We start from the raw sequence: 23,874 nt of genomic DNA, 5'->3' as shown, positions 1-23,874 counted from the left end.
TAATACTGGCCAGGTTTTTGTCATTTTAACTAAATTGTCACGATGATTATTAGTCATTTTGCAGAACTTCGTCATTTTGCACTATTTTCTTGTCATTATGGGTAAATTTTTGTGTTTTTATTGTCATGTTTGAGACATTTTGAACCAATTTTGTGCCATTTTTGTCAGATTTTGAAAAAACGTAATTTCATCTAGAGAACAGACTGACTGCTCCTTTAATCTGGTCCTCAGGTGTTTCCGCCACCTCACCTGAAAATCCGAGTTAGAATGAAAACACCAGTCCAGCTGCTCCAACCGGAACCAGAGTCTCTCCACAGAACCGGAACCACATGACAGAGGAGCCGTTGGTACCCGGAAACCAGTAACTACCCAGTGAACAGTAACTACCCAGTAAACCGACCAGTTTAACCGTCAGTTAACTGCTACTCGTTGTAATGACATTTTACTTGCCGTTCTTTTGCACGTGTCTCCTCTCAGTTCCGCTTCACGACCTGCCGTAAACCGCCGCAGCTATAGTTTTAACCGTAACCCCGAGTCGTAAACAGAACTGGGTTTCTTTAGTGTTATCACCGTCACAGTGCTGTGGGGGCGGAGTTTAATGTGTAACAGCAGACTGAGCGCATCTCCGCTCACTACAACTGTCCAAGAGTACAAAACAAGCGCGCCATAGCAACAAACAGGAGACAGCCAATAGGAGCACAGAGAGGATTGACTGACGGCGGAATTAGCCAATAGGAGGCCGTAGATCGTCTCCACTGGTTTTGTGGGTTATTACAGAGCAGAGCTGTTAATCGGGTAAAAGTTTCAGCCGCTTTGGGTCTAATTGTAAATAAATATTATTTAAAAATCAATATTTTTTTAATCAAAAATAATACTGTTTGAACAAAAGTTTCTGCTTTACCAAATAGGCTTTTTTATTCATTTCAAAATAGCTTTTTGTACCAAAATAGGTTACGCTTGTTTTTTTTTTACAGAAATAGGATTTATTATAAACAAAAGCTTTTCTTACCTAAAATGTTCTACAGATTACCTTACTTTTTTCATTTATTTTTTAAGTTTTTGTCAAGATAGGTTTATTGACATTTTCTTTTTAAACCAAAGTAATTTTTTGGAAAAATATTTATTGGTATTTTCACAATAAGTTTAATTTTGACCTAGCAAAATTTTGTTTTTATTTATTCTTTGGCCAAAATAGTTTTTTCAGCCCAAACATTTTTTATTTCTCTAATACAAAATATTTATCTGTACCAAAACAGAGTTTACTTTCTTTTAGCATTTTTTCCCATTCATTTACACTGTTTAAACTAAATTACTTTAACTATTATTGAAAAAAAAAAAAAAAAAAAAACACACTGCTGATTTCTAGTTTTAACCTGCTAATTTATTCTGTTGGAACAGGATCATTAGTTTCCATGATATAATTTATTTATTTACTTTTTTGGGGGATTTTAATTTAACTATTTGGTTCTAATAATGTTTATTGTTTTTATTTGCCTGATGTTGTCCAGGAAATTAAAGATTCATGTTGAAGAAGTCAAATATTTGTAATAAAACTTATTTAACGCTCCTATTGTCTTCACTTATGGGCACCCAAAAAATATTGCTTCTTGTCTGAAAAAAATCCAAACATTCAGCAAAAAAATTCACCAAATTTCTGAAAATTTGCAAAACCTTCAGGAAGAAAACTCCAATAATTCCTTAAAAGGGTCCCTTAAAAGTTTTATTTAAAAAGAAATCCCCCAAATTTGGCAAGAAAATTCTTGTAAATATTTTCAAAAAATGAGTAAAAATCCTAAAAATATCTAAAGTGATTCCATATATATCAGTAAAACTTCTAAAATTTTCTTTAAGAACATTCACATAAAAAAAAATCAAGAAACATTTTTAACATTTCTTTCTTTCCACCAAAAAATGTTCAAAAATTTCCCAAAAATGTTGAAAATGTGGACATCAGAAGTTTCACTGTGAAAATATATTTTTTCCACATTTTCAAACTTTAAAACGGGTCAAGTTTGACCCGCAGGACGACACGAGGGTGAAGTTGTTAAAGTTTAATAATTGAGCCTCAAACCTCTGAAATGTGACAAAGCTGCGGCGGAGAGGAGGCTTTTATTCTGAAAGGAACACTGTACAGATGTTGCATAGCAACAGCTTTCAGTGCACACATACGCACACCTGCTGTCTACGCTAAAGGGACGTTCAGACATGTTGAGTCAAACCGTCCCTCTAAAGTCGTGAGTGTCGCCTCAGCTGCTTCCTACGTTTCCCAGAATGCCCCTGGAGGCTCTCAGGAAATTCAACACTGGGGATGTGTCACCTGTGTGCTAAGCCCCGCTCCCTGAACAGACCCCGCCCCTCCACTAAAACACTTTAAAGTCCTCCAGCTCCTTCCCTCTGTGAGTCAGAGTGATGCATTGTGGGATTTGGAGGCCTGCAGCGCCCCCTAGTGTCCGATCTGCAGCTCCTCCATCTCCTTCAGCAGCTGCTCCTCCTTCTGGATCTTCTCCAGCTGCTCAGAAACAGAAAAACAAATGTTTAAACGACCAAACAGACGATCAGATGAAGTAAAAACATTAATGAGCTTCAAAGACGATCAGTCAGGAAAACGTTTTAGTTCGATCGCTGGAAAATAAACAGAAATATCTGAAAATTCACTTCTTTTATATTCAGTGTTCCAGATTTCCATGCTGATTAATAAAAGATGTGATGTTGGACGTGTGGAAGAAGAATTTTATAGAGATGAAAGTAAATCTGTGAGACATTTGGACAACTTTATTATTTTTCTGGGTCTGTTTGGACAAATTTATGAGATTATTTTGGGCAGTTTTTGACTCATTTTGGACAATTTTTTTTGCCATTTTGGACACATTTTTACATTATTCTAGACAAGTTTTTGTGTTTTTTGACAAATTTTAAGTCACACCAAATTATTGTTGACTCATCCTGGACTCATTTTTGAGACATTTTGCAAAAGTTTATGTCATTTTGGGCAGAGTCATTTTGGACTAATTTTATTCATTTTGGAACATTATTTTGCCATTTTGGAAAGATTCCACATTATTTTAGATAGGTTTTTTACATTTTAACTCAATTGTGAGTCATTTCTGTCTCATTTTTGTTATTTTGGACAAATTTTTTGTCATTTTTCAGTTTTTGAGTCATCTCTGGCACGTTTGTCTTTTTAAAAACAGTTTTCGACAAATTGTGTGCTGTATTACACATATTTTGAGGCATTTTGGACAAGTTTATTATTTTTCTGGGTCAGCTTGGACAGGATTTTGTCTTTGACAAATATCGAACTCTACAGAACTATTTTTGCCTCATTCTGGACGGATTTTTAAGACATTTCAAACAAGTCTGAGTCATTTTGGACGCATTTTATTCATTTTAGACCATTTTTTGCCATTTTGGAAAGATTTTTTTTTTGTCAAATTTGTTATTTTGGACAAATTTTTACATTATTTTAGACACTTTTTTGTCATTTTAACTAAACTGCGATCAATCAAAATGACACAAACTGTTTACAAATGACTTGTAACTTATCTCCGATCAGTTCCGAAAGAAAGTAGATCTTTTAATGACGTAAAAGTCGTCCGAAACGACTCGCAAACTGTTTAAACTGTCCTGGTTGTTTATTTGTAATGGCTGAAAATTGTCCAAACTGAGTTAAATTTGTCCAAAATTACTCATACTGTTGGAAAAATTGGGCTGCACAGTGGCGTAGTGGTTAGCACTTTCGCCTTGCAGCAAGAAGATCCCTGGTTCGCGTCCCGGCTTTCCCGGGATCTTTCTGCATGGAGTTTGCATGTTCTCCCTGTGCATGCGTGGGTTCTCTCCGGGTACTCCGGCTTCCTCCCACAGTCCAAAAATATGCTGAGGTTAATTGATTACTCTAAATTGCCCGTAGGTGTGAATGTGAGAGTGCTTGTTTGTCTTTGTATGTAGTCCTGCGACAGACTGGCGACCTGTCTAGGGTGTCCCCTGCCTTCGCCCGAGTCAGCTGGGATAGGCTCCAGCCCCCCCGCGACCCTAGTGAGGATTAAGCGGTGTATAGATAATGGATGGATGGATGGATGTTGGAAAAATTCCTTAATGACTTAAAAAAATGTGTAAAAAATTACCCCAAATTAATCAAAAATAACAAATTACTCAAAATGAGTCCAGAATAACTAAAAATTTACATGAATCTAGTTAAAAATAACCCAATTATCCTGTGAATAGATCCATTTTTTGTTAAAAATGTCCAAAATGATGATGTTTGTTGGTTTTTTAACCTTAAAACCTCCTGATTCTATTAAAAGTCATGATGTTTAGAACGTTTGTCAGTATTATTATACAGTATATGTGGTATATTATAGTAGTTTTTATTATGTCTGTGTTTTCCTAAACCTCCTCACCTGGTTCTTCTGCAGAACTTTCCCCGCCGCCTGCTGCTCCTTCAGCTCCTCGATGGCCTTCAGCTTCTGAAACACAAAACGCATCACTGAGACTCCGACCAATCACAGCGCAGGACGTCGAGGATCCTTCCTTCACACCACCTGAGCAGGTAAAACACAGGAAGCCGCTTCACCTTCTTCAGGTTCTTGATCTTCTTGTCCGTCTCCGGGTCGCCGCTGCTTGGCTCTGATTGGCTGTTGGTGATGGGGGCGGAGTCAGATGGAGGCTCAGGTTCAGGTTTGGACTCCTGCAGGAAAAATCAGAAGAATAATTATTAAAACTACAAGAAATAATAAGAAATATCAACACAATAATGTGAAAAATGCTAAATATCATGAAGATCTGGAGATTAAAAACTGAAACGACATGAAAAATAATTAATTTATATCAATTTTTTAGTCTGAATGATGAAATATTAAGTTCCTGAAAGCATCATTTGACCTGTTTCGCTGCTTTCTTTGCTTCTCGTTTCCTCTGATTCTTCAGAGCAGTTTTAGAAAGACTCCTTTCTCCTGAAACTCCCGGACGAAGATCCTGAGGAGGTTCGTCTTCGTGCTGACGGACAGAAGAAAGTAACATTCACTTTCACAGATAAACTGATAAACTAAACACTGCATGCACTAAAACGACTGGGTGATGGATTTTTTTGTGCGTTCAACATGAATTTTAGTCTAGAATAAACAAATATATACATTGTAACCTACAATAATAAAATAAATGAGTGAAAACACCTTCAAAGTGACACAATTTGTCAAAAAAGACAAAAAATGAGTCCATAATGGCTCATGATTTAGTTAAAACCGCAAAAAGACCGTCTAAAATAATAGAAAATCTGTCCAGAATGACAATTAATGTGTCCAAAATGGTTCAAAAACTGCCTAAAATGACAAACTTGTGCAAATTGCTTAATAAATCTGTCCAAAATGAGTCCAAAAAAGACAAAAACTTGTCCAAAATGATCTAGAAAAATAAAAGTTGTGCAAAATGCCTCGAAATATGTAATACAACTTACAATTTGTACATTATCTTTTTAAACAAGACAAATGTGTTCTAAGATGATTCTAAAACTGTGCAAAGTGACTCAATTTGTCAAAAAAGACAAAAATGTGTTCAAAATTACTCTCAATTCAGTTAAAACAACAAAAAACTGTCTAGAATAATAAAAAATCTGTTCAAAATGCCAAAAAATGGTCCTAAATTAATAAAATCTGTCCAAAATAACTCAAAACTGTCCAGAATGAGTCAAAAATAATTTGGTACAACTCCAAGGACAAAAACCTGTTCAAACTGACCCAGAAAAATAATAAATTTGTTCAAAAAGTCTTAAAATATGTGTAGTATAACCCACAATTCCTACATATATATATATATATATGTTGTTTTTAAAAAGACAAACTTGTCTAAGATGACTCAAAAACTGTGAAATGACTCAAAATGTGAGAAATATAAACCACTATTTGCTCAAAAAATGTGTCCAAAATGATTTAAAAACTGTCCAAAACATCTCAAAATGAGTCCAGAATGAACCAAAAAGTGTCTAACAGGATGTCCTAAAGGATTTTAAAATGTTTCTCACCAGTTTGGAGCTGGCCGTGGCCGGCAGGTGTCTCAGTGCAGGTGGGCGGTAGGCCTGAGTGGGTGGAGCCTGAGTGGTTCCGAGCTCGCTGGGCGCCGCCTGGTATTTGATCGGCCGCTCGGGGAAGCTGCCGTCTGGAAACGGCTGCCAGCGAACCTCGTACAGCTCCGAACCCGATGCCACCTCGAACCGGTGCAGCACCGAGCCGGTGTAGTGCCAGATCTTGTACCCGTTACCGACCCGCAGCCGGGGGGCGCAGGTCGCCGTGACGATATGTTCGCCGTCCGGACACCAGGAGAAATGGGTGGCGTCTGGAGCCTGAGGTTTGGACACCTGAGAGAGAAGAACATCTGAAACTGATAAAGTTCTGCTCAAATATACATAAACTGACTCAAATTCGACCACAGTGACTCAGAACAGAAGCTAGTTTAACTCACAACTTGTCCAAATTACAAAAACACCAGAATGACTAAAAACTTGTAATATGACTCAAAAATTATCATCAATATCTCAAAATGTTTCCAAAATACCTCAAATTTGTCCAAAAAGACAAAAATATACTCAAAATAACTCAGAAAGAAAAAATCACTTTAACTAGTGCAAATTAACTCAAAAGATTGTCCAAATGTCTCAAAACCTGTCAAAAAATGGCAAAGAATGAATAAAATGTGTCCAAAATTTGTCAGAGACAAAAAAGTGTCCACAATTACCCAGAAAAAAGATAAAAGGACATTACTTAGTGCAAATTGACTCAAAGATTGTCCAAAATGACAAACATGTTCAAAATATCCCATAAAAAATTTTGTCAAAAATGTAAAAAAAAATGTCTCATAATCGGCTAAAAATTACTCCATTTGTCCAAAAAGTCTCAAAAAACACCATAAACTGGTTCAAAATTTATAAAACTAGTCCAAAATGACTCCAGAATAGAGGAGAATGGTGCTAAATGTGTGTAGTATAACCCACAATTTGTTTAAAATAAAATAAAAATAAATAAGAATAACGAAAAGAAAAGAAAATGTGGAAAAAAATGTCAAAATATCTCAGAATTTTACCATGATGACCCAAAATACATAAAAACGTGTCAGAGAGTCTCAAAAATTGTGCAAAAAGACATAAACTTGAGGTTTGCATTAATCTGACGACGTTTAAATGAGTCCCAGCAACAACCCTGCAGCTTTGGAACAATAATTATAACAGAACACTGATACATTAGAAGTGTCTCATGAACTCAGTAATTTAAAGTTAAACAGAAGACCATAAACCAGCCGCTGCACTGACCAGTTCACGTTTTAGAGGATTCTTTAGAAACTCTGATTTAGCTGCAGGTTTTCCTCTTTACCTGTTTGTATTTCTTTACGTCCCAAACTTCCATCTGACCTCGAAGGTTCCCAAATCCGGCCAGAACCAGGATGTGACCCTGAGGACTGAAAACAGCAGCAGCAGCTCAAAGTTTTAAGTTAAATTCAAACTCAGGTATTCATTTAAACTGTGAGATTTTGCATTTACACAAAAATACACAAAAAAAGACAGAAATGTGTCTGGAATGGCTCCAAAATTGTGCAAAACGACATAAATTTGTCCAAAAAAAGACAAAAAACTGTCCAAATTGACCCAGAAAGAGAGACAAAATGACATTAACTAGAATATGTTGACTATAAAACTGCTCAAATGACAAAAATGTGTCTAAAAGGAATTAAAAAGGAATTAAAATGTGTCTAAAAGGATTTTAAAATGTCCCTAAAAGGATTTTAAAATGTGTCTAAAAGGAATTAAAAAGGAATTAAAATGTGTCTAAAAGGATTTTAAAATGTCCCTAAAAGGATTTTAAAATGTGTCTAAAAGGATATTAAAATGTGTCTAAAAGGATTTTAAAATGTCCCTAAAAGGATTTTAAACTGTGTCTAAAAGGATTTTAAAATGTCCCTAAAAGGATTTTAAAATGTGTCTAAAAGTATATTAAAATGTGTCTAAAAGGATTTTAAAATGTGTCTAAAAGGATATTAAAATGTGTCTAAAAGGATTTTAAAATGTCCCTAAAAGATTTTAAACTGTGTCTAAAAGGATTTTAAAATGTCCCTAAAAGGATTTTAAACTGTGTCTAAAAGGATTTTAAAATGTCCCTAAAAGGATTTTAAAATGTCCCTAAAAGGATTTTAAAATGTGTCTAAAAGGATTTCAGAATGCGGCAGTGATCTGGTCAGACAGAATGTATCAGGGATGAAGGTAAATTCACAAACACCGGACCCAATAAACCAACAGGTAAAACCGTGACCGACCTGTAGTAGGCAGCATTTCTGGGTCCGGTTCCGAAGTCGAACACCGGGTCACACTTCAGGTTGAAGACCGTCGCTTTGGCCGGCATGAACCCGTAAACGACGCAGAACTCTGAGGAGGAGGGACTCCAGGCCACGTCGTAGATCGGACCGTTCTTCGCTGTTTGGACCCAGAGAGAGACGATATTTCACCACAGCTGGACATCAGACTACGTTCTAATAATCAATAACTGATCAATAATCCTCACCCAGCTGGACCAGCGCCGTCTCTCCGTTCACGGCCAGATAGTGAAGAGTTTGTTCTCCGTAATAAGAAGCTCCGGTTTTATCCACCTCAGTGCTTGCCGTCACCAGAACCGCTGATGCTGCAGAACACATTCACAGATCGATACTATCATCAGGGTCACATTTTGAAATCCTTCTAGACGTATTTTAAAATCCTTTTAGACACGTTTTAAAATCCTTTTAGACACATTTTAAAATAATTTTAGACATATTTTGAAATCTTTTTAGGCTCTTTCAGACACATTTTAAAATCCTTTTAAAATCCTTTTAGACATTTTTTTAAGACATTTTTTTGAAAATAATTTTAGACACTTTTTAAAATCCTTCTAGACACATTTTTGAAATAATTTTAGATGTATTTAAAAATCCTTTTAGACACATTTATAATCGTTTAAGACACATTTTGAAATCCTTCTAGATGTATTTTCAAATCCTTCTAGACACATTTTGAAATAATTTTAGATACATTTTAGAATTCTTCTAGATGTATTTTTAAATTCTTTTAGACACATTTTGAAATAATTTTAGACATTTTGAACATCCTTTAAACACATTTTGGACCATTCTGGACTCATTTTGAGATATTTTTGACAACTTTTAAAATAATTTTGGACACATTTTTGTCATTCTTAACAAATTGCGATTTGTATACAATGATTCAAAAAAATTTATAAAATGACAAAATCCTCAAACAGTCACAGATTTCAGAGTTAAAACAACAAGGAAACAACAGATAATTTTGAACATTGTTGGACCAAAAGTGTGTAATCGTAGACCAGATTCAGTAATTTAAGCATATTTTTGAGCTGCATATTACAAATTTGATTTCTTTTGTTGACAAGTTTTGGTCATTTTGAACCATGTCTGGGTCATTTTGGGATTAATTTCTGACAAAGTTCAGTCATTTTGGATGATTTTTGAGTAATTTTAGAAAAGAGTTGAGTAATTTTTGGACTAATTTCAGTCACTTGGAACTAATTTTAATCATTTTAAATAATTTCTTTGACTTTTAAAGTCATTTTAGCATCTTTTGAGTCCATGCATTCCAGAAACATTCACTGATTGAGTTTTTCCGTCTTCACATAGACACATTTCCACCTTAAACTGGTTAATCACAATAAATCCTTGGTCCTTCTGTACAATCCAGATTCCAGATCTGCTCCTCACCTTTCTTGTTCCACTGCATTGTCACCTTGTCGGCCTTGAAGAAGCTCTTGTTGGCGAGAGCGGCAGTTGGACCTCCGAGGTTCGGATACTGATAAAGACGAACGAAGGACGGAGCTCCTTTACTGCCGGGAACGTAGACGGCAACCTGGAGGGACAAAAAGGACGAGATCAGAGACGTACGGGACAAACTCCTGTTGATGTCGGACTTTTTTTAATCATTTGTGGACCATTTTAAGACTCTAAGAAGAGATTTCAGGACAAGTTTAAGGAACTTTGGACAATTTTAAGTCATTTTGGGGAAAATCTGAGTCATTTTAGAAAAGTTTGAGTCATTGTGAACAATTCTTTCCTCATTCTGGACGACGTTTGAGCCAGTTTGAACAATTTTTCAGATATTTTAGACAGATTTGAGTCATTTAAGCAGAATTTTTAATAATATGGAATAACTTTTGAGCCATTTTGGAACATTTTAATATCATCTTTGAAAAATATGTGTCATTCTAGACCGGTTTTAGTCGTTTAGAACTAATTTTAGACAAATTCTTTAGTCATTTTGAACAAATTCTGAATGTTTGAACTATTTTAGACACATTTGAGTCATTTAAAACCCATTTTTTTGTCAGTCAGACCGATCTCTGACTCCTTATGGACCGGTATTTTTAGTATTTCGTGCTGCTGCTGCTGATGGAGGCGTTCCGTTGCTCACTTTGCTCGGCTGACCTCCAGGCGACAGGGCGAAGTCGGACACTTTCTGCATGTGCAGCTTGTTGGCGATGGAGTCTGAAGGAGAAACGACATCAGAGGTTTAACAATCAGACGAACTCCGACTCAGCACAAACCGACTTCTGCTGACTCACCGAAGTCATTGTTCTCGTAGAAATGCAGCTCGTTGTTGACGCTCCTCACGCAGATCTTCTCGTCGTCCGACCAGCTGGGACACCTGAACACAACACCGGAGACTCTAATCAATCACCAATCGATCGTTTAGCGATCAATCGGTCGCCGGGCGGAGCTCAGACTGACCAGGAGTCGACCTTCTTCTGATAAAGAGCTTTGACGAGTCGGCCGCTCTGCAGGTCGAACAGTCGGAGGTTCGCTTCCCCTTGAGGACTGTCCTGAGTCTCTGCACCAATCACAGCGCTAATCAATAATCAATAATCACAAAACCAATAACGTTTACGTCTTTACAAACTCCCCAGCTTCTAGTTTGTCTGTATTTATTTTACGTTTGACCCAACTGACGTCTCCTCATCTATTTTTCATATTTTTACTGGAATTTTTCATCAATATTTTGGGGAATATTTTTGTTTTTCTGTCATATTTAATCTTTTTTTTTTCTATTTTTTACTTCAATACATTTTCTTACATCATACTTTTTTATGCTATTACAGTTTTTATATTCTATTTATTTAATTTCATATTTTTAAAAGGTTTTAGAATATTGAATCTTTCTTCTTTTTGATTTTGTATTTTTTTCATAAACTATTAAAATTGTCCAAGATTTCATTTAACGTTATAATGATTGTATTTATTTAAATTTATTTTTATTCAAGTGAATTTTTAAAGTTTTTTTTAATAGAATTTAATTAATAACTTGCACATCTTTATTTTTCTTCAGACACTCTTCATGAATCTTCTTTCATTTTTTAAATATTCTGTTGTTTATTAGTAATATTTTCTATATTTTTAGAACATTATTGGCCTTTTTGCTTCATGTTTTATTCGTTCTTTAGCATTTAGTTTTATATTTTGTGTTAATTAACATTTATTACATAATAAAGTAATTGTCATTGGTTTTTGTATTATTCTTAATTTATTATTTTATTTAGTAATATTTTTTTTAAATACTTTTATTAATACATCTAATTCATTAATGACATTTTTGAAATTATATTTAAATTTTGTCATATATTATATTTAAAATTTTCTAAAACATTTTTAGCTTCTTAGGATTATTTTTACATTTAATTTTTTTCATTTTAAATTTTTATTCTTTTTTTAATTAACAGTTCTCATATTTGTTTTCAGACTCTTCAGGATACTTATTAATTTTTTAAAATATTCTTTTCTTTAACAGTAATGTTTTTGAGATTTTTTGGCCTTTTTGCTTCTGGTTTCATTCTTTCATCAGACAGTTTTATAACATTTATTTTATATTTTATGTTAATGTAACATTTATCACATAATAAATTACTTTAAATTTGTTTTCATAGTATTCTTATTTATTATTCTATTTGGCAATATCTTTTTATTCATTAATACATCTAATTCATTACTGACATTTATAGGATTATTTTTAAATTAAAGAATATTTTATATTTAATAATTTCAAAAACATTTTTAGCTGTTTCATTATTATTTCTACAAATATTCTGATAGTTACTTTTTTTTAGAATATTAATTTTTACAGCTTCAAAACTTCAATTATTGGAGCTTTTTTGATCATTTATGTTTACTACAGCTTATTGTTTATTTAGTGAGATTTTTCTGAAAAATTACTTTTTTTTAAATTATACTTTCCATATTTCCATACTTTTCAGGAATCTCAAATTATTTTTATTTTTTTATTCTCAATTCAGTCATAGTTTTTCTGACCATAAAACACTTTGGGGTCATATTTGGTCTTATTTTAGAATATTTATACACCTTAATTATTATTTCATATTAATCTAATTTTATTTTTTCAAACATTTTTTAAAAGCATTTCATCTTATGTTTAAAACATTCCAGAAATGTCTCGTCTCTTACTGGTGTACGGTTGCCAGGTAACCAGGATGTTGTTGAGGGGAGAAATCCCCATCAGGGCGGTTTTTGGGAGATCGAAGGTCGACACCGAGGAGCCGTCGGAGGATTTCACCACCGAGACGCTGAGGGACAGACAGAGAGACAGACAGTCAGACAGACAGAGAGAGAGAGAGACAGACAGTCAAACAGACAGAGAGACAGACAGTCAGACAGACAGAGAGAGAGAGAGACAGACAGACAGAGAGACAGAGAAACAGACACAGACAGAGAGACAGACAGTCAGACAGACAGAGAGAGAGAGAGACAGACAGTCAGACAGACAGAGAGAGAGAGAGACAGACAGTCAGACAGACAGAGAGACAGACAGTCAGACAGACAGAGAGAGAGAGACAGAGAGACAGACACAGACAGAGAGACAGACAGTCAGACAGACAGAGAGAGAGAGACAGAAAGACAGACAGACAGAGAAACAGACAGACAGAGAGACAGACAGACAGACAGACAGTCAGACAGAGAGAGAGACAGACAGGGACAGACAGTCAGACAGACAGAGAGACAGACACAGACAGAGAGACAGACAGTCAGACAGACAGAGAGAGAGAGAGACAGAAAGACAGACAGACAGAGAAACAGACAGACAGAGAGACAGACAGACAGACAGACAGTCAGACAGAGAGAGAGACAGACAGACAGAGACAGTCAGACAGACAGACAGACACACAGACAGAAAGACAGGTGTGATCACAGTGAGTCTCTCTCAGGTTTTTTCTGAATAAACGATAAAAAACGAACCCTTTTCCGTTGCTCCATCCCAGCAGCGTCCCGTCTCGGCTGAAGGTCACACACCTGCAGACTCCACAGTCACTGAGACACAAACACACACCGTTTGTTTGTTTGTTTGTTTGTTTGTTTACACAGTGATGCTGCTCCAGGTGTGTTTACCTGCTGAAGGCGGAGTGTTGTTCACACTGTGGAGGTCCACAGAGTAGAGACGTACCGGCCGAGCCTCGAACTGAAGCAAACACACCAGAAAATTTATTTCATTTATTTTTTATTATTTATTTGTGGTATTTTCAACAATATTTCAGTTTTTTAAAAAACATGTATTTGCTTTGATTTCTTTCATGAATTTATATCAAAATAGTTTGAACATGTTATATTATCATGCTTTCTTCAAATAAACTGTAAATATTTTTGCAATTTTAAAATATTGTAGATATTTTTAAGGAATTTAAATGATTATTTTCATATTTTATTCTCTATTTCGTATCACTTCAATGATATTTTAGACATTTTATTCTTTCATCACACTTTTTCTATTTTAAAACATATCTTATTATCTTACCATCTTTTTCTGAACTGTTTTAAATATTTTTCAGGCCTAAATAATGTTCATATTTTCTTTTTATCATATATCTTTGGTAAAATCTTTCAGAAAGCACTTATATTTATCAGACTTTTTGATTTTTTAAAAAAAAAAAAACATTTGATCCATTTGTAATATTTTTCTGAAATATTTTTTTAAGAACGTCAGTGATTTTTTTTTTTTTTTACTATAAATCAAGCAGGTAATTTTATATAAGCTATTTTATTCCTTTAGTTTATTTTCACTGTGATGCTGTCAGTTACTGAAGCGGGTTAAAAACTTATGAATATATTAGTTATTGATTTCCGTTAAACAGCAGATAAATACACAAAGCTTTTCTCGTTATTCACGTTGAAGGAAACTTGAAAATAATCAACCAGAAATCGTCTCGTTTCGCACACTGAGGTCAGAGCTGAGCAGAGCTGTCCGCCTTGAAAGAACTCCATTAAGAGATCGATTAATTTAAAGCATTCGTGTTTACTGGCTGACAAAACGGTGACATAAAAACACGGTAAAGACATAACATGAACTAGAGGGTGTAACTGTACACTCCGGCTCATATATAGTGTCTGAATCAGTCTATAAATTGGAATGTTTTAACAGTTTTTAACCGGAGCATCACTGATTTTGACAGTCGTGGAGTAGCAGCTGATGTCATGCTGAGAGTTAAGATTAAGAAGATTATTTGTCCTAAAGGATAAATAAATGTGGATTCTGTGTACGCCGAATTAATGTAAAGACACCACTGATTTTAATAAAGTCTGTGGTTTTCTTTTATTATGTGTTTGGCTTTTCGAGAATCATGTTATTTTAAAACTAGTCAGATTTTTGCTGGAATTTGGCGGGTGATTGATTCTACCTTCCAGACGCACAGCTGACAGCAGAGCGGCAGTAATTTGACTTTTAGCGGTTTCGTGTCGTTTAACGGCGACGTGTAACTGCAAATATTTAAAAACAGGCCGTTAAAAGAGTTTAATAAAAAGTGAAATCACTCACTTGCTAACAGCGGAACCCCGGGCGCCATGTTTGCGTCTGCCGGAAGAAGAAAGAAGCTTCCCGGATGTGCGTCACGGCGCCGAGAGGCGGGATTTTCAGCGCCACATCAGCAAACAGACGCTGACGTCGTCAAACACGTCGATCAAAAACTACATTTACAACGTTAATAAATTATTCTGAGGGACAAATAAACTGTTTTATCACAAGTAACATCTAGAATTGTAAAAAATGCGATATTATTTTACTTTTATAAACTCTGGAATCCGAGTTTAGTTTTTTTGTTCTGTCAAGTTGTCGGATGTTGATTAAGACTAAGAGCACTTCCGTTTCCAAAGTAATGGCTTCTGGTCTTCAGTAAAAGTACATTACTTAGAACATTTCAAACAACAGACGTTGAGTATTTTCCAGCAGAGAAATAAGATTAATGGTAGAAATTTGCCAACAATATTTTTACCGTATAAACTCATAATATTATATAAGCTTATTTCAATAATTTAAACACTGAAGTTAAGACCTGACAATGTTTTTTTTTTAATTATACAAAGCATTATTATTTAACAAATTTACCTCACTAATTTAATATTAAAGTTAAAACTTTACAATTTTATTAGATAATTATATAAATATACCTGATTAAATTGGGCCTCAAGGTTAAAGCCTTTGGATATTATTAATTTTATTTTCTTAAATTTGTTTTTTATTTTCAATGCTTAATAAAATTACTACAAAAAAATGTATTTTAAAAGACTGCAACATTATGAATAGAAATTGACAGCACTAATTTAAAAATGAATGTTATGAATATTATATATGATAAAAATTAACCCACATAAATCTCTTGATCCTATATATAAGTTGAAAATGTTTTGACTTAACATCTGTTGTAGTAAATGTGCTGTAAAATCAGCAAATAAAGTTATTAATGTTCATTCATGTAGATTAATTTTTTACAACTGTAAGTGAATCTTTAAGTGAGAGATAAAACACATTTATGCATTCTTTACAGAACATTTTAAATTTTACATTTTTCTTATTGCTTACTCTTATTTATTGCACATATTTTTTCATTTATCTGTATTAATGGCGGAATCGTTCTGCTTTTTGCCAGTTTGGGACATTTTTTGTTGGTTTTCAGCCATTTTTTCAATCGTTTCGAACAATTTAACACAATATTTTGAATCAATAATATGTTTTCAATAATTATGCACAAATTTTAATAATTTTTGATGAGCTCTTAATAATTATATACAGTTTTTCAGATCAGTTTGGCCAGTTCTTTCTCTTTTTGTATAATACAGTCATTTTGCATTTTACATTTTATAAGTTTCTTCTTGGTTATTTTTATTTACTGCACATTTTTTAGTTTTTGTCATTTTGGACACATTTCGAGTCATTTTATTTTCGTTTTCAAGCCATTTTTTTAATGATCTTGAACAATTTACCGAAATATTTTGAGCCAATTTAAACACACTTTCAAGCTTTTAATAGTTTTGTACAGTTTTTTGACTCAATTTGGACAATTCTTTTTTCTGTTTTTAATTACAGTGTATATTACAGTCAATGTGCATTTTAGATTTTGTATTTTTCTTAGAGTTTATTTTCATTTACTGCACATTTTTGCTTAATTATCTATATTTATGGTCGTGGGAACTTCACTCTTTCCGCTGTAGCACCAAATTTCTTCTCTGGGATTAATATAAAGTATTTCTATTCTATTCTATTCTATTCTATTCTATTCTATTCTATTCTATTCTATTCTATTCTATTCTATTCTATTCTATTCTATTCTATTCTATTCTATTCTATTCTATTCTATTCTATTCTATTCTATTCTATTCTATTCTATTCTATTCTATTCTATTCTATTCTATTCTATTCTATAAAGCAATTTAACATGACGATATGAAGATTTAATGTTGAAAGCGCAAACCGGAAGTCTCATTGTGACAGGCTGAGACTTGACGGGGCGGTCAGCTGACCTGGGGGTGTGGCCTGAAGCCGGAGGGGGCGGGGCCTGTTCTTTTTGAGTACGTAGACAATCAGGAGTTTGTTCCAGACCGACAGGCAGCGGAGAGAACGGAGCGGAGACAAACAAACTGCGACGAACAAAACAAACAAAACCGATTAAAAAACAAACAAACAAAGAAAAAGAAGACAAGATGGTGGCCAAACAGAGGATCCGCATGGCGAACGAGAAGCACAGCAAGAACATCACCCAGAGAGGAAACGTGGCCAAATCTACGGTGAGTTCAGCTGATCTCTGATCGATGGAGGTGATTGGAAACCGACGGAAACTCTCCGATCAGGTCATCGATCAGAAACCAGAGCAGAGCAGCGAGTCTCAGCGCTCCAGAACCAGTTAGAAAACCCCGTTTAGTCCCAGTGGAACCAGTTCAGAGGAAAAAACGTGATTTATCATCTTTTCTATCTGTTTATTTAAGGTTAAAACGTCTGTATGTGAGGATCGATATGTTGTGATCGATTTAAAAGAGGTTCCAGATGATCAGTAATCACTTTGGTCAGTCAGCTGCTTCATAGTTTAGTCAGCACTTTGAGTAACATCTGGATCAATACACATGATTGATAAGTGATCTGATGTTTATCTACTGATCAATCACAGATCAGTGAGTTTAGTTTGATTTAATAACCATAAGTAGTCATCAAAAAGACTTAACCAATAATCAATAATCAGGGAAGTAAAACTCAGAAAGTTTTCACTGATCAAACTGTTCCAATAATCTACAATCAATAATCAATAACAACTAATGGAAGCGGATTTTTTAGACATTTCTACACGTTTACCAAATCAGAGACTTTTTGGACCCATTGATCTATCATTGATCAATCGATCACTGATCAATCAGCTCAGTTTGATTAAATCCTCATCGATACACAGAGACAGAAATAACCGATCAATGAGCCGATAATCAATAATCAGGAAAGTAAAACTCTCAGAAAGTTTCTACTTTTAACTGATTAAACTGAGACGTTTTTCCAATAATCTACAATCAGTAATCAATACCAATGAATGGACATTTCTACAAATGTTTGCCAGATCAGAGACTTTTTGGACCCATTGATCAATCAATCACTGATAAATCAGCTTAGTGTGATTAAAATATCCATCAGTAATCATCAAAAATAATCAATAATTAAGAAAGTAAAACTCAGCAAGTTTTGACTGAGATGTTTTTCCAATAATCTACAATCAATAATCAATAACAATGAGTGGAAGCGGATTTCTTAGACATTTCTACAAATGTTTACTAATTCAGACTTTTTTTAACCCATTGATCGATCACTGATCAATCGATCACTCTGATTAAATCCTCATCAATAAACACAAAAACAGAGACAGAAATAACCGATCAATGAGCCGATAATCAATAATCAGGATCAGTGGATTCAGAAAATGTTCAGATTTATCTGGATCAATGTGACACTTTTGTTAAATCGATGAATAATCAGTAATCAATAACGACAAACTGAGACTTTAATTTAACTGAGAATTAAATATAAAATATCAAATTATTCCTGAATCTATTGATCAGATCAGAAACGGATCAATAACTTTTATTTATTTATTATTTCACTCAGACGTACAGAAATCTGATCAGGACATAAAAGTCAGCAGCACAAATAATCAATCAATCAATCAATCAATCAATCAATCAATCAATCAATCAATCAATCAATCAATCAATCAATCAATCAATCAATCAATAACCACAAAATGAAAACAGGTTTTTAAATATTTCTGCAAATTTATTAAAAATCTAAACATATTTCTGATCAGAAACCGATCAATAGTATTGATTTATTGACACAAATGTGCAGAAATGGTTTCAGGATCAATCAACCTTATTGATCCGTGATCAGTTTTACCGGTGAATAAAATATTAAACAGAAAAACAAACCGGATTAAAGTAAAATAAATGATTAGAATTCTAATGATGCTGCTGTTATTGAATCTATAATCAATCATTGTGATCAATAAATGTTTCAGAGGAACCTGACGGATGATAAAGGAGTCGGACCGTGGCTGCTGGCGCTCTTCGTCTTCGTCGTCTGTGGATCAGGTGAGTCTTCCTCATCTTCATCTTCCTCTGTCTGTTGTTTGGATGTTTGACCTTAAATTAAGATAATTTAATTAAATTACATTACATTACATTAAATTAAATTAAATTAAATTAAATTAAATTAAATTAAATTTTAAAAATTATATTGAATTAAATTATATTAAATCAAATTCTATTAAATTAAACTGCATGAAATTAAATTACATTAAATTAAATTACATTAAATAGAATTATATTAAACTAAGTTACTTAAAATTAAATTATATTAAATTACATTAAAATAAATTACATTAAATTAAATGAAACCACATTAAATATAATAAAATTATATAAAATTTAATTACATTGAAATAAAATACATTAGACTACATTAAATTATATTAAACTAAACTACATTAAATTATATTAAATTACACCAACATTTCCTCTGCTGAAAGTCCATTTTCAACTCTTCTAGTTCTGGTCGATTATTTTACTAATTATTAAGTCCACAAAATCTTAATTCTTCATTTTAACAACAATAAGTTGATGAAATAAAAAAATTAAATTAAGTATTCATCTGTAGAAGCACCAAGGAGCTGATCTTTTCTTCTTTAATATTTTAACCATAAATATTTTTCTCTACTCTTTATTTAGTTTTAAGAAATTTATCTGTGTCTACTTCTAAAGTTAGTATTTTTATAAATTCATCTATTTGGTTATTTTCATTTTTAAAAATATTTTTGTGTGTTTGACAGGTTTATAATATTTCTAGTATTTAATCACAGTTTCATATTTAAATTAAATCAACAAAAAGGAAAACAAAAGAGCTCAAGCAATAAAATAGTGAGCTAATAATTATAATAAAATAGAACAATACAAATAAAAAAGATAATTTTAAAATAATCAAACAAAATGGTGAAAAAATAAAATATAGAAATAAAAAATATTTTAAAAATACACCTATCCGTTGTCAAATGAAAAACATCAACAAACAAACAAATAAACATCAATAAAATATATAAAAGACAAAATAAAAACTAAAATAATGTAAACGTTGCCCCGCCCCCTTCGACGTCACACGGTGTGGGCGGAGTCTGTCCTTCAGTGTCACTAAGCTCTCGTGTCACAGCAACCTGTCAGGAAGTGATCGATAAAAAAACACCTGCATCAGGTGTTCAAACAGGTTTATCTGAGCACGCTCAGGTGGAGTGCAGAAAGCAGAGGTCTCACTCTGCCAGGAAAAAAAACTGATCAAACATCAAAGTCCAGCTGATATCAGCTCAGACTGCTGGACACAGCACAAAAGACTGCAGATTAAAACGTGGAACATTTTTTCTCCCACCTGGTTTCCAACCAGGTGGGAGAAACTAAATGAAAATAATGAAAACTACAACTAATCAACACAGATTGTTGTTTGTGTTTCCTCTGCTGTCTGTCTGACTCTTGGTTTGTTTTTGTGGCGTCCTGCAGCCATCTTCCAGATCATCCAGAGCATCAGGATGGGCATGTAGAGTGACATCACCAGCAGGGGGCGGGGCCACAACAAAAACGCAGACACCAGAGGATCTGAGAACGCTGACGTCAGCAGCCTGTCATGTTCCCGCCCCGAAATGACACAACGAAACATTCCTGAACTTCTAAATGCCGTCGCACAAATGACCAAACAAGCCCCGCCCACACACTAGCCCCGCCCCCAGACAGCAGCCTGTACTCCAGCTATCTGTGTTGATTTAACATGTTGCTGCCCGCTGACCTTCTCATAGGGCTCTCTGTCCGTAAACAAGCCTCGTCTCATTCCACCCTGTGCCTTTCTGTGTTTACCTGAGCTTTAGCCCCGCCCCCACCGAGTACACCTTATCAGTGCAGCGGGAGCAGGGTGGGGGGGTCACAGTCCAACCTGCTCCCGTCAGCTGTTCCAGTGTTCAGACCAAACTAATGCTGTCCGTCCTCACCTGAGGACACCTGACAGAAGTGAGATGAAGGTCTTTTGAATCAGAAGGTTTGGAGGAGCCGACAGGTGTGTCTGCACCGTGTGCAGCGTCACCTGGACAGTCCTGTTTGCTGAATAAAGTTTCATTTTGAATATGGATGCTGCGTTTGTGTTTACTGTCTGAATCGTAAAACAGCTGATAAAAGTCAGACTGAAATTTTGACTTGTGGACGTTGACTTGGAACTTACTGGTTCTGACTTCAACTTAAAGACTTGTTGGTCCTGATTGGGGACTTGTTGGTCCTGACTGGGGACTTGTTAACATTAGCTGGGGACTTGTTGGTCGTCACTTGTACATGGGGGGGCTTGTTGATCCAGATACAGGACTTTGTCTAGATATGGGAATTGATGGTCCAGACTAGCAATTTCTTGGTCCTGACTTCAAATAGGGTCTTCTTGGTCCTAACTGAGGACTTGTTGGTACAAACTGGTGACTTGTTGGTCCTCACTTGGGCTTGGGGGGCTTATTGATCCAGATGTGGTCTAGATTTTGGATCTAGTGGTCCCGACTAGAGATTTCTTGGTCCTAACTTCAAATAGGGGTCTTGCTGGTCCTAACTGAGGACTTGTTGGTATAAACTGAGTACTTTTTAGGGACTTGTTGGTCCAGACTGTGGATTTGTTAGTCCTGAGTGTAGACTTGTTGACCTTTAATGAAAACTTGTTGGTGCAGAGTGGGGACTTGTTGACTTGCGCTGTGAAATAGTAGGTCCTGACTTCATTGGTCCTGAATGGGGACTTGTGGACATCAATTGGGTACTAGTGGATCACAACTGGGGTCTTATTGGTCCAACGTGAGACTTGTGGTCTTGAATGTGGTCTTGATATGAACTGCAGACTTGTTGGTCCAGACTTGTGACTTGTTGACATCGTTATGGGACTAGTGGATCCTGACTATGGTTTTTTTGTTCCAAATGACTGTGAACTTTATGACATGGATTGACATCTTGTTGACCTCGACTAAAGGACTTGTTGATCTCCACTAAAGGACTTGTAGACCTCGACTAAAGGACTTGTTGATCTCCACTAAAGGACTTGTTGATCTCCACTAAAGGACTTGTAGACCTCGACTAAAGGACTTGTTGATCTCCACTAAAGGACTTGTAGACCTCGACTAAAGGACTTGTTGATCTCCACTAAAGGACTTGTTGACATTAACTGCAGAATTGCTGGTCCAGACTCGTGACTTGTTGACATCAGTTGGGGACTAGCAGATCGTAACTGTGGTCTTGTTGGTCCAAGTGACTGTGAACTTGTTGACATGGACTGGGGTCTTGTTGACCTCCACTAAGGGACTTGTTGACTTTGATTGGGGACTTTCTGACATTAACTGGAACTTCAGACTTGAACTTACAAGTTAAAGTCACCTCTACTTGGGACTTGTTGACTTTGACTGAGGATTACTGAACATTCCAGTTTACTGTGGTGTTCTTTTGGTTTCTCCACCAGGTGGCGCTCTTTATTAGTAATATAAGTCTGTGGTTAAATTCTGTTTTCTGAACCAAACTCTATTCAAACGTCACAGTTCACTGTAAAAGTAAACGTTTGTCCAGCAGGTGGTGCTGTTTAGTTAGAAACAGGAAGTGGAGCTGAATGTTTCCCACAATCCATCAGGGCTAAGTAAGTGCAGGTGAACTAACTCACCTGTGAATTACAAACTGATCATTGATCAGGCCTCATCAACGGTAGTTAGTAAATAATGCAAAAGGTAAAAGCATTAATATTGATAAATAATTATTGCAAAATTTTGAAATTATTTTATTTTAAAAAATCAACATTATTTTTATTTTTTTAATGTTTAACATGATCATCCTATTTTATTAATTTCTATATTTGACATTGATTCATTTATTATTACATTTTCTATATTTTTATATAAATATAATTTATTTAAATTTATATGCACATTTCTTTTAAATATTTCAAAATTTGTTTATTTTTTGTTCACATTTCATGCTCAATTAACTGTTTTTTAAATAAATTTAAATTAAGCAATTTTTAAAATTAAAGCAATAAAAACTTAAATAATTATTTTCTAAAGAATTCAAACAATAACATTATTAAATGGCTGCTTTGGTTGATTAATTAATGCATATTTAGCTGTCAATTCCAGCTAAAAATTACATTAACCAAAACAACGAATAATATTCACAAAACCGCAAAACTTAAAATATTCCAAAGTGCCTATTGATGAATTTATTGGTATTTTGTGTTGATATTTCTGTTTGAATGTAATGTTTTTTCTATAAAAACAACACAAAAACAACAAAAGGAAGAAAATAACAAAAATAAAGATGAAGACATACTCTACATATAATGTGAAATAGAGGCAGATCTAGCAAGAGAATTAATTTTGTTAAAAAACAAGTTTGCTTTTGGGATGTTTAAAATAAAATACCTCAAAAATGTCTTTATTTTTGTTTTGTTTAATGTTTTAGATGATCATCCTATTTTATTAATTTTTATTAATTTTGATATTTTAAAATTGATTCATTTATTATAAAATTTTCTATTATATATAAACATAATTTATTTAAATTTATATACACATTTCTTATAAATATTTCAAAATTTGTTCATTTTTTGCTCAGGTTTCAGACTCAATTGACTCAATATTAAATGGCTGCTTTGGTTGATTAATTATTGCATATTTAGCTGTTAATTATAGCTAAAAATCACATTTAACCAAAACAATGAGTAATATTTAAAAAACTGTGACTCTTAAATTATTATAAAGCGCTTATTGATGAATTTATGGGTACTTTGTATTAATATCTGTCTGAGTGTAATGTTCATTCTATAAAAACAACACAAAAACAACAAAAGGAAGAAAATAACAAGAATAAAGACAAACACATACACTGTATATTTATAAACATGAAGAAGCTTAAAGAAGAGAACATATTTTGTTAGAAAAAAAGATCAGTTGCCTGTTTTGGGCGGTTTTCGAATAAAATACTTCAAAAATAATTAAC

The 23,874-nt window shown here is 34.1% G+C and overlaps 3 protein-coding genes across 8 annotated transcripts in view; 1 reads left to right on the top strand and 2 right to left on the bottom strand.

Moving 5' to 3' along the window:
• Positions 1-1,932, bottom strand: part of tsen34 (TSEN34 tRNA splicing endonuclease subunit) — a 34,064-nt gene extending 32,132 nt beyond the window's left edge. For 5 of the 6 annotated variants that reach the window (XM_055012203.1, XM_055012205.1, XM_055012204.1 and 2 more), the window contains exon 1: positions 250-1,932. The gene's annotated coding sequence lies outside the window, so the exon portion shown is untranslated. The remainder of the gene's footprint in view (positions 1-249) is intronic. The other variant, XM_035951662.2, reaches the window with a different exon arrangement.
• A 147-nt stretch (positions 1,933-2,079) lies between these two features.
• Positions 2,080-14,929, bottom strand: eif2a (eukaryotic translation initiation factor 2A). Its single transcript, XM_023277787.3, has 16 exons — positions 14,849-14,929; positions 13,429-13,498; positions 13,279-13,350; positions 12,490-12,608; positions 10,765-10,864; positions 10,599-10,681; positions 10,448-10,521; positions 9,742-9,886; positions 8,538-8,654; positions 8,293-8,449; positions 7,356-7,440; positions 6,014-6,346; positions 4,879-4,992; positions 4,571-4,684; positions 4,398-4,463; positions 2,080-2,509 (listed from the first exon to the last, which is right to left on the bottom strand). Exons 1-16 carry the CDS (start codon positions 14,874-14,876, stop codon positions 2,444-2,446), a joined length of 1,743 nt encoding a protein of 580 aa, XP_023133555.2. The 5' UTR covers positions 14,877-14,929; the 3' UTR covers positions 2,080-2,443.
• A 1,967-nt stretch (positions 14,930-16,896) lies between these two features.
• LOC111573559 (stress-associated endoplasmic reticulum protein 1) lies at positions 16,897-20,998 on the top strand. The gene is made up of 3 exons (XM_023277786.3): positions 16,897-17,091; positions 18,855-18,927; positions 20,380-20,998. The coding sequence occupies exons 1-3, from the start codon at positions 17,008-17,010 to the stop codon at positions 20,418-20,420; spliced, it is 198 nt and encodes a 65-aa protein (XP_023133554.1). The 5' UTR covers positions 16,897-17,007; the 3' UTR covers positions 20,421-20,998.
• Positions 20,999-23,874: the final 2,876 nt, after the last annotated feature.

This window comes from Amphiprion ocellaris, chromosome 7 (assembly GCF_022539595.1).
Source record: "Amphiprion ocellaris isolate individual 3 ecotype Okinawa chromosome 7, ASM2253959v1, whole genome shotgun sequence".
Taxonomy (NCBI): Eukaryota; Metazoa; Chordata; class Actinopteri; family Pomacentridae; genus Amphiprion; species Amphiprion ocellaris.
Note: the sequence above shows the minus strand (reverse complement) of the source record. Positions and strands in the feature narration are given on the sequence as shown.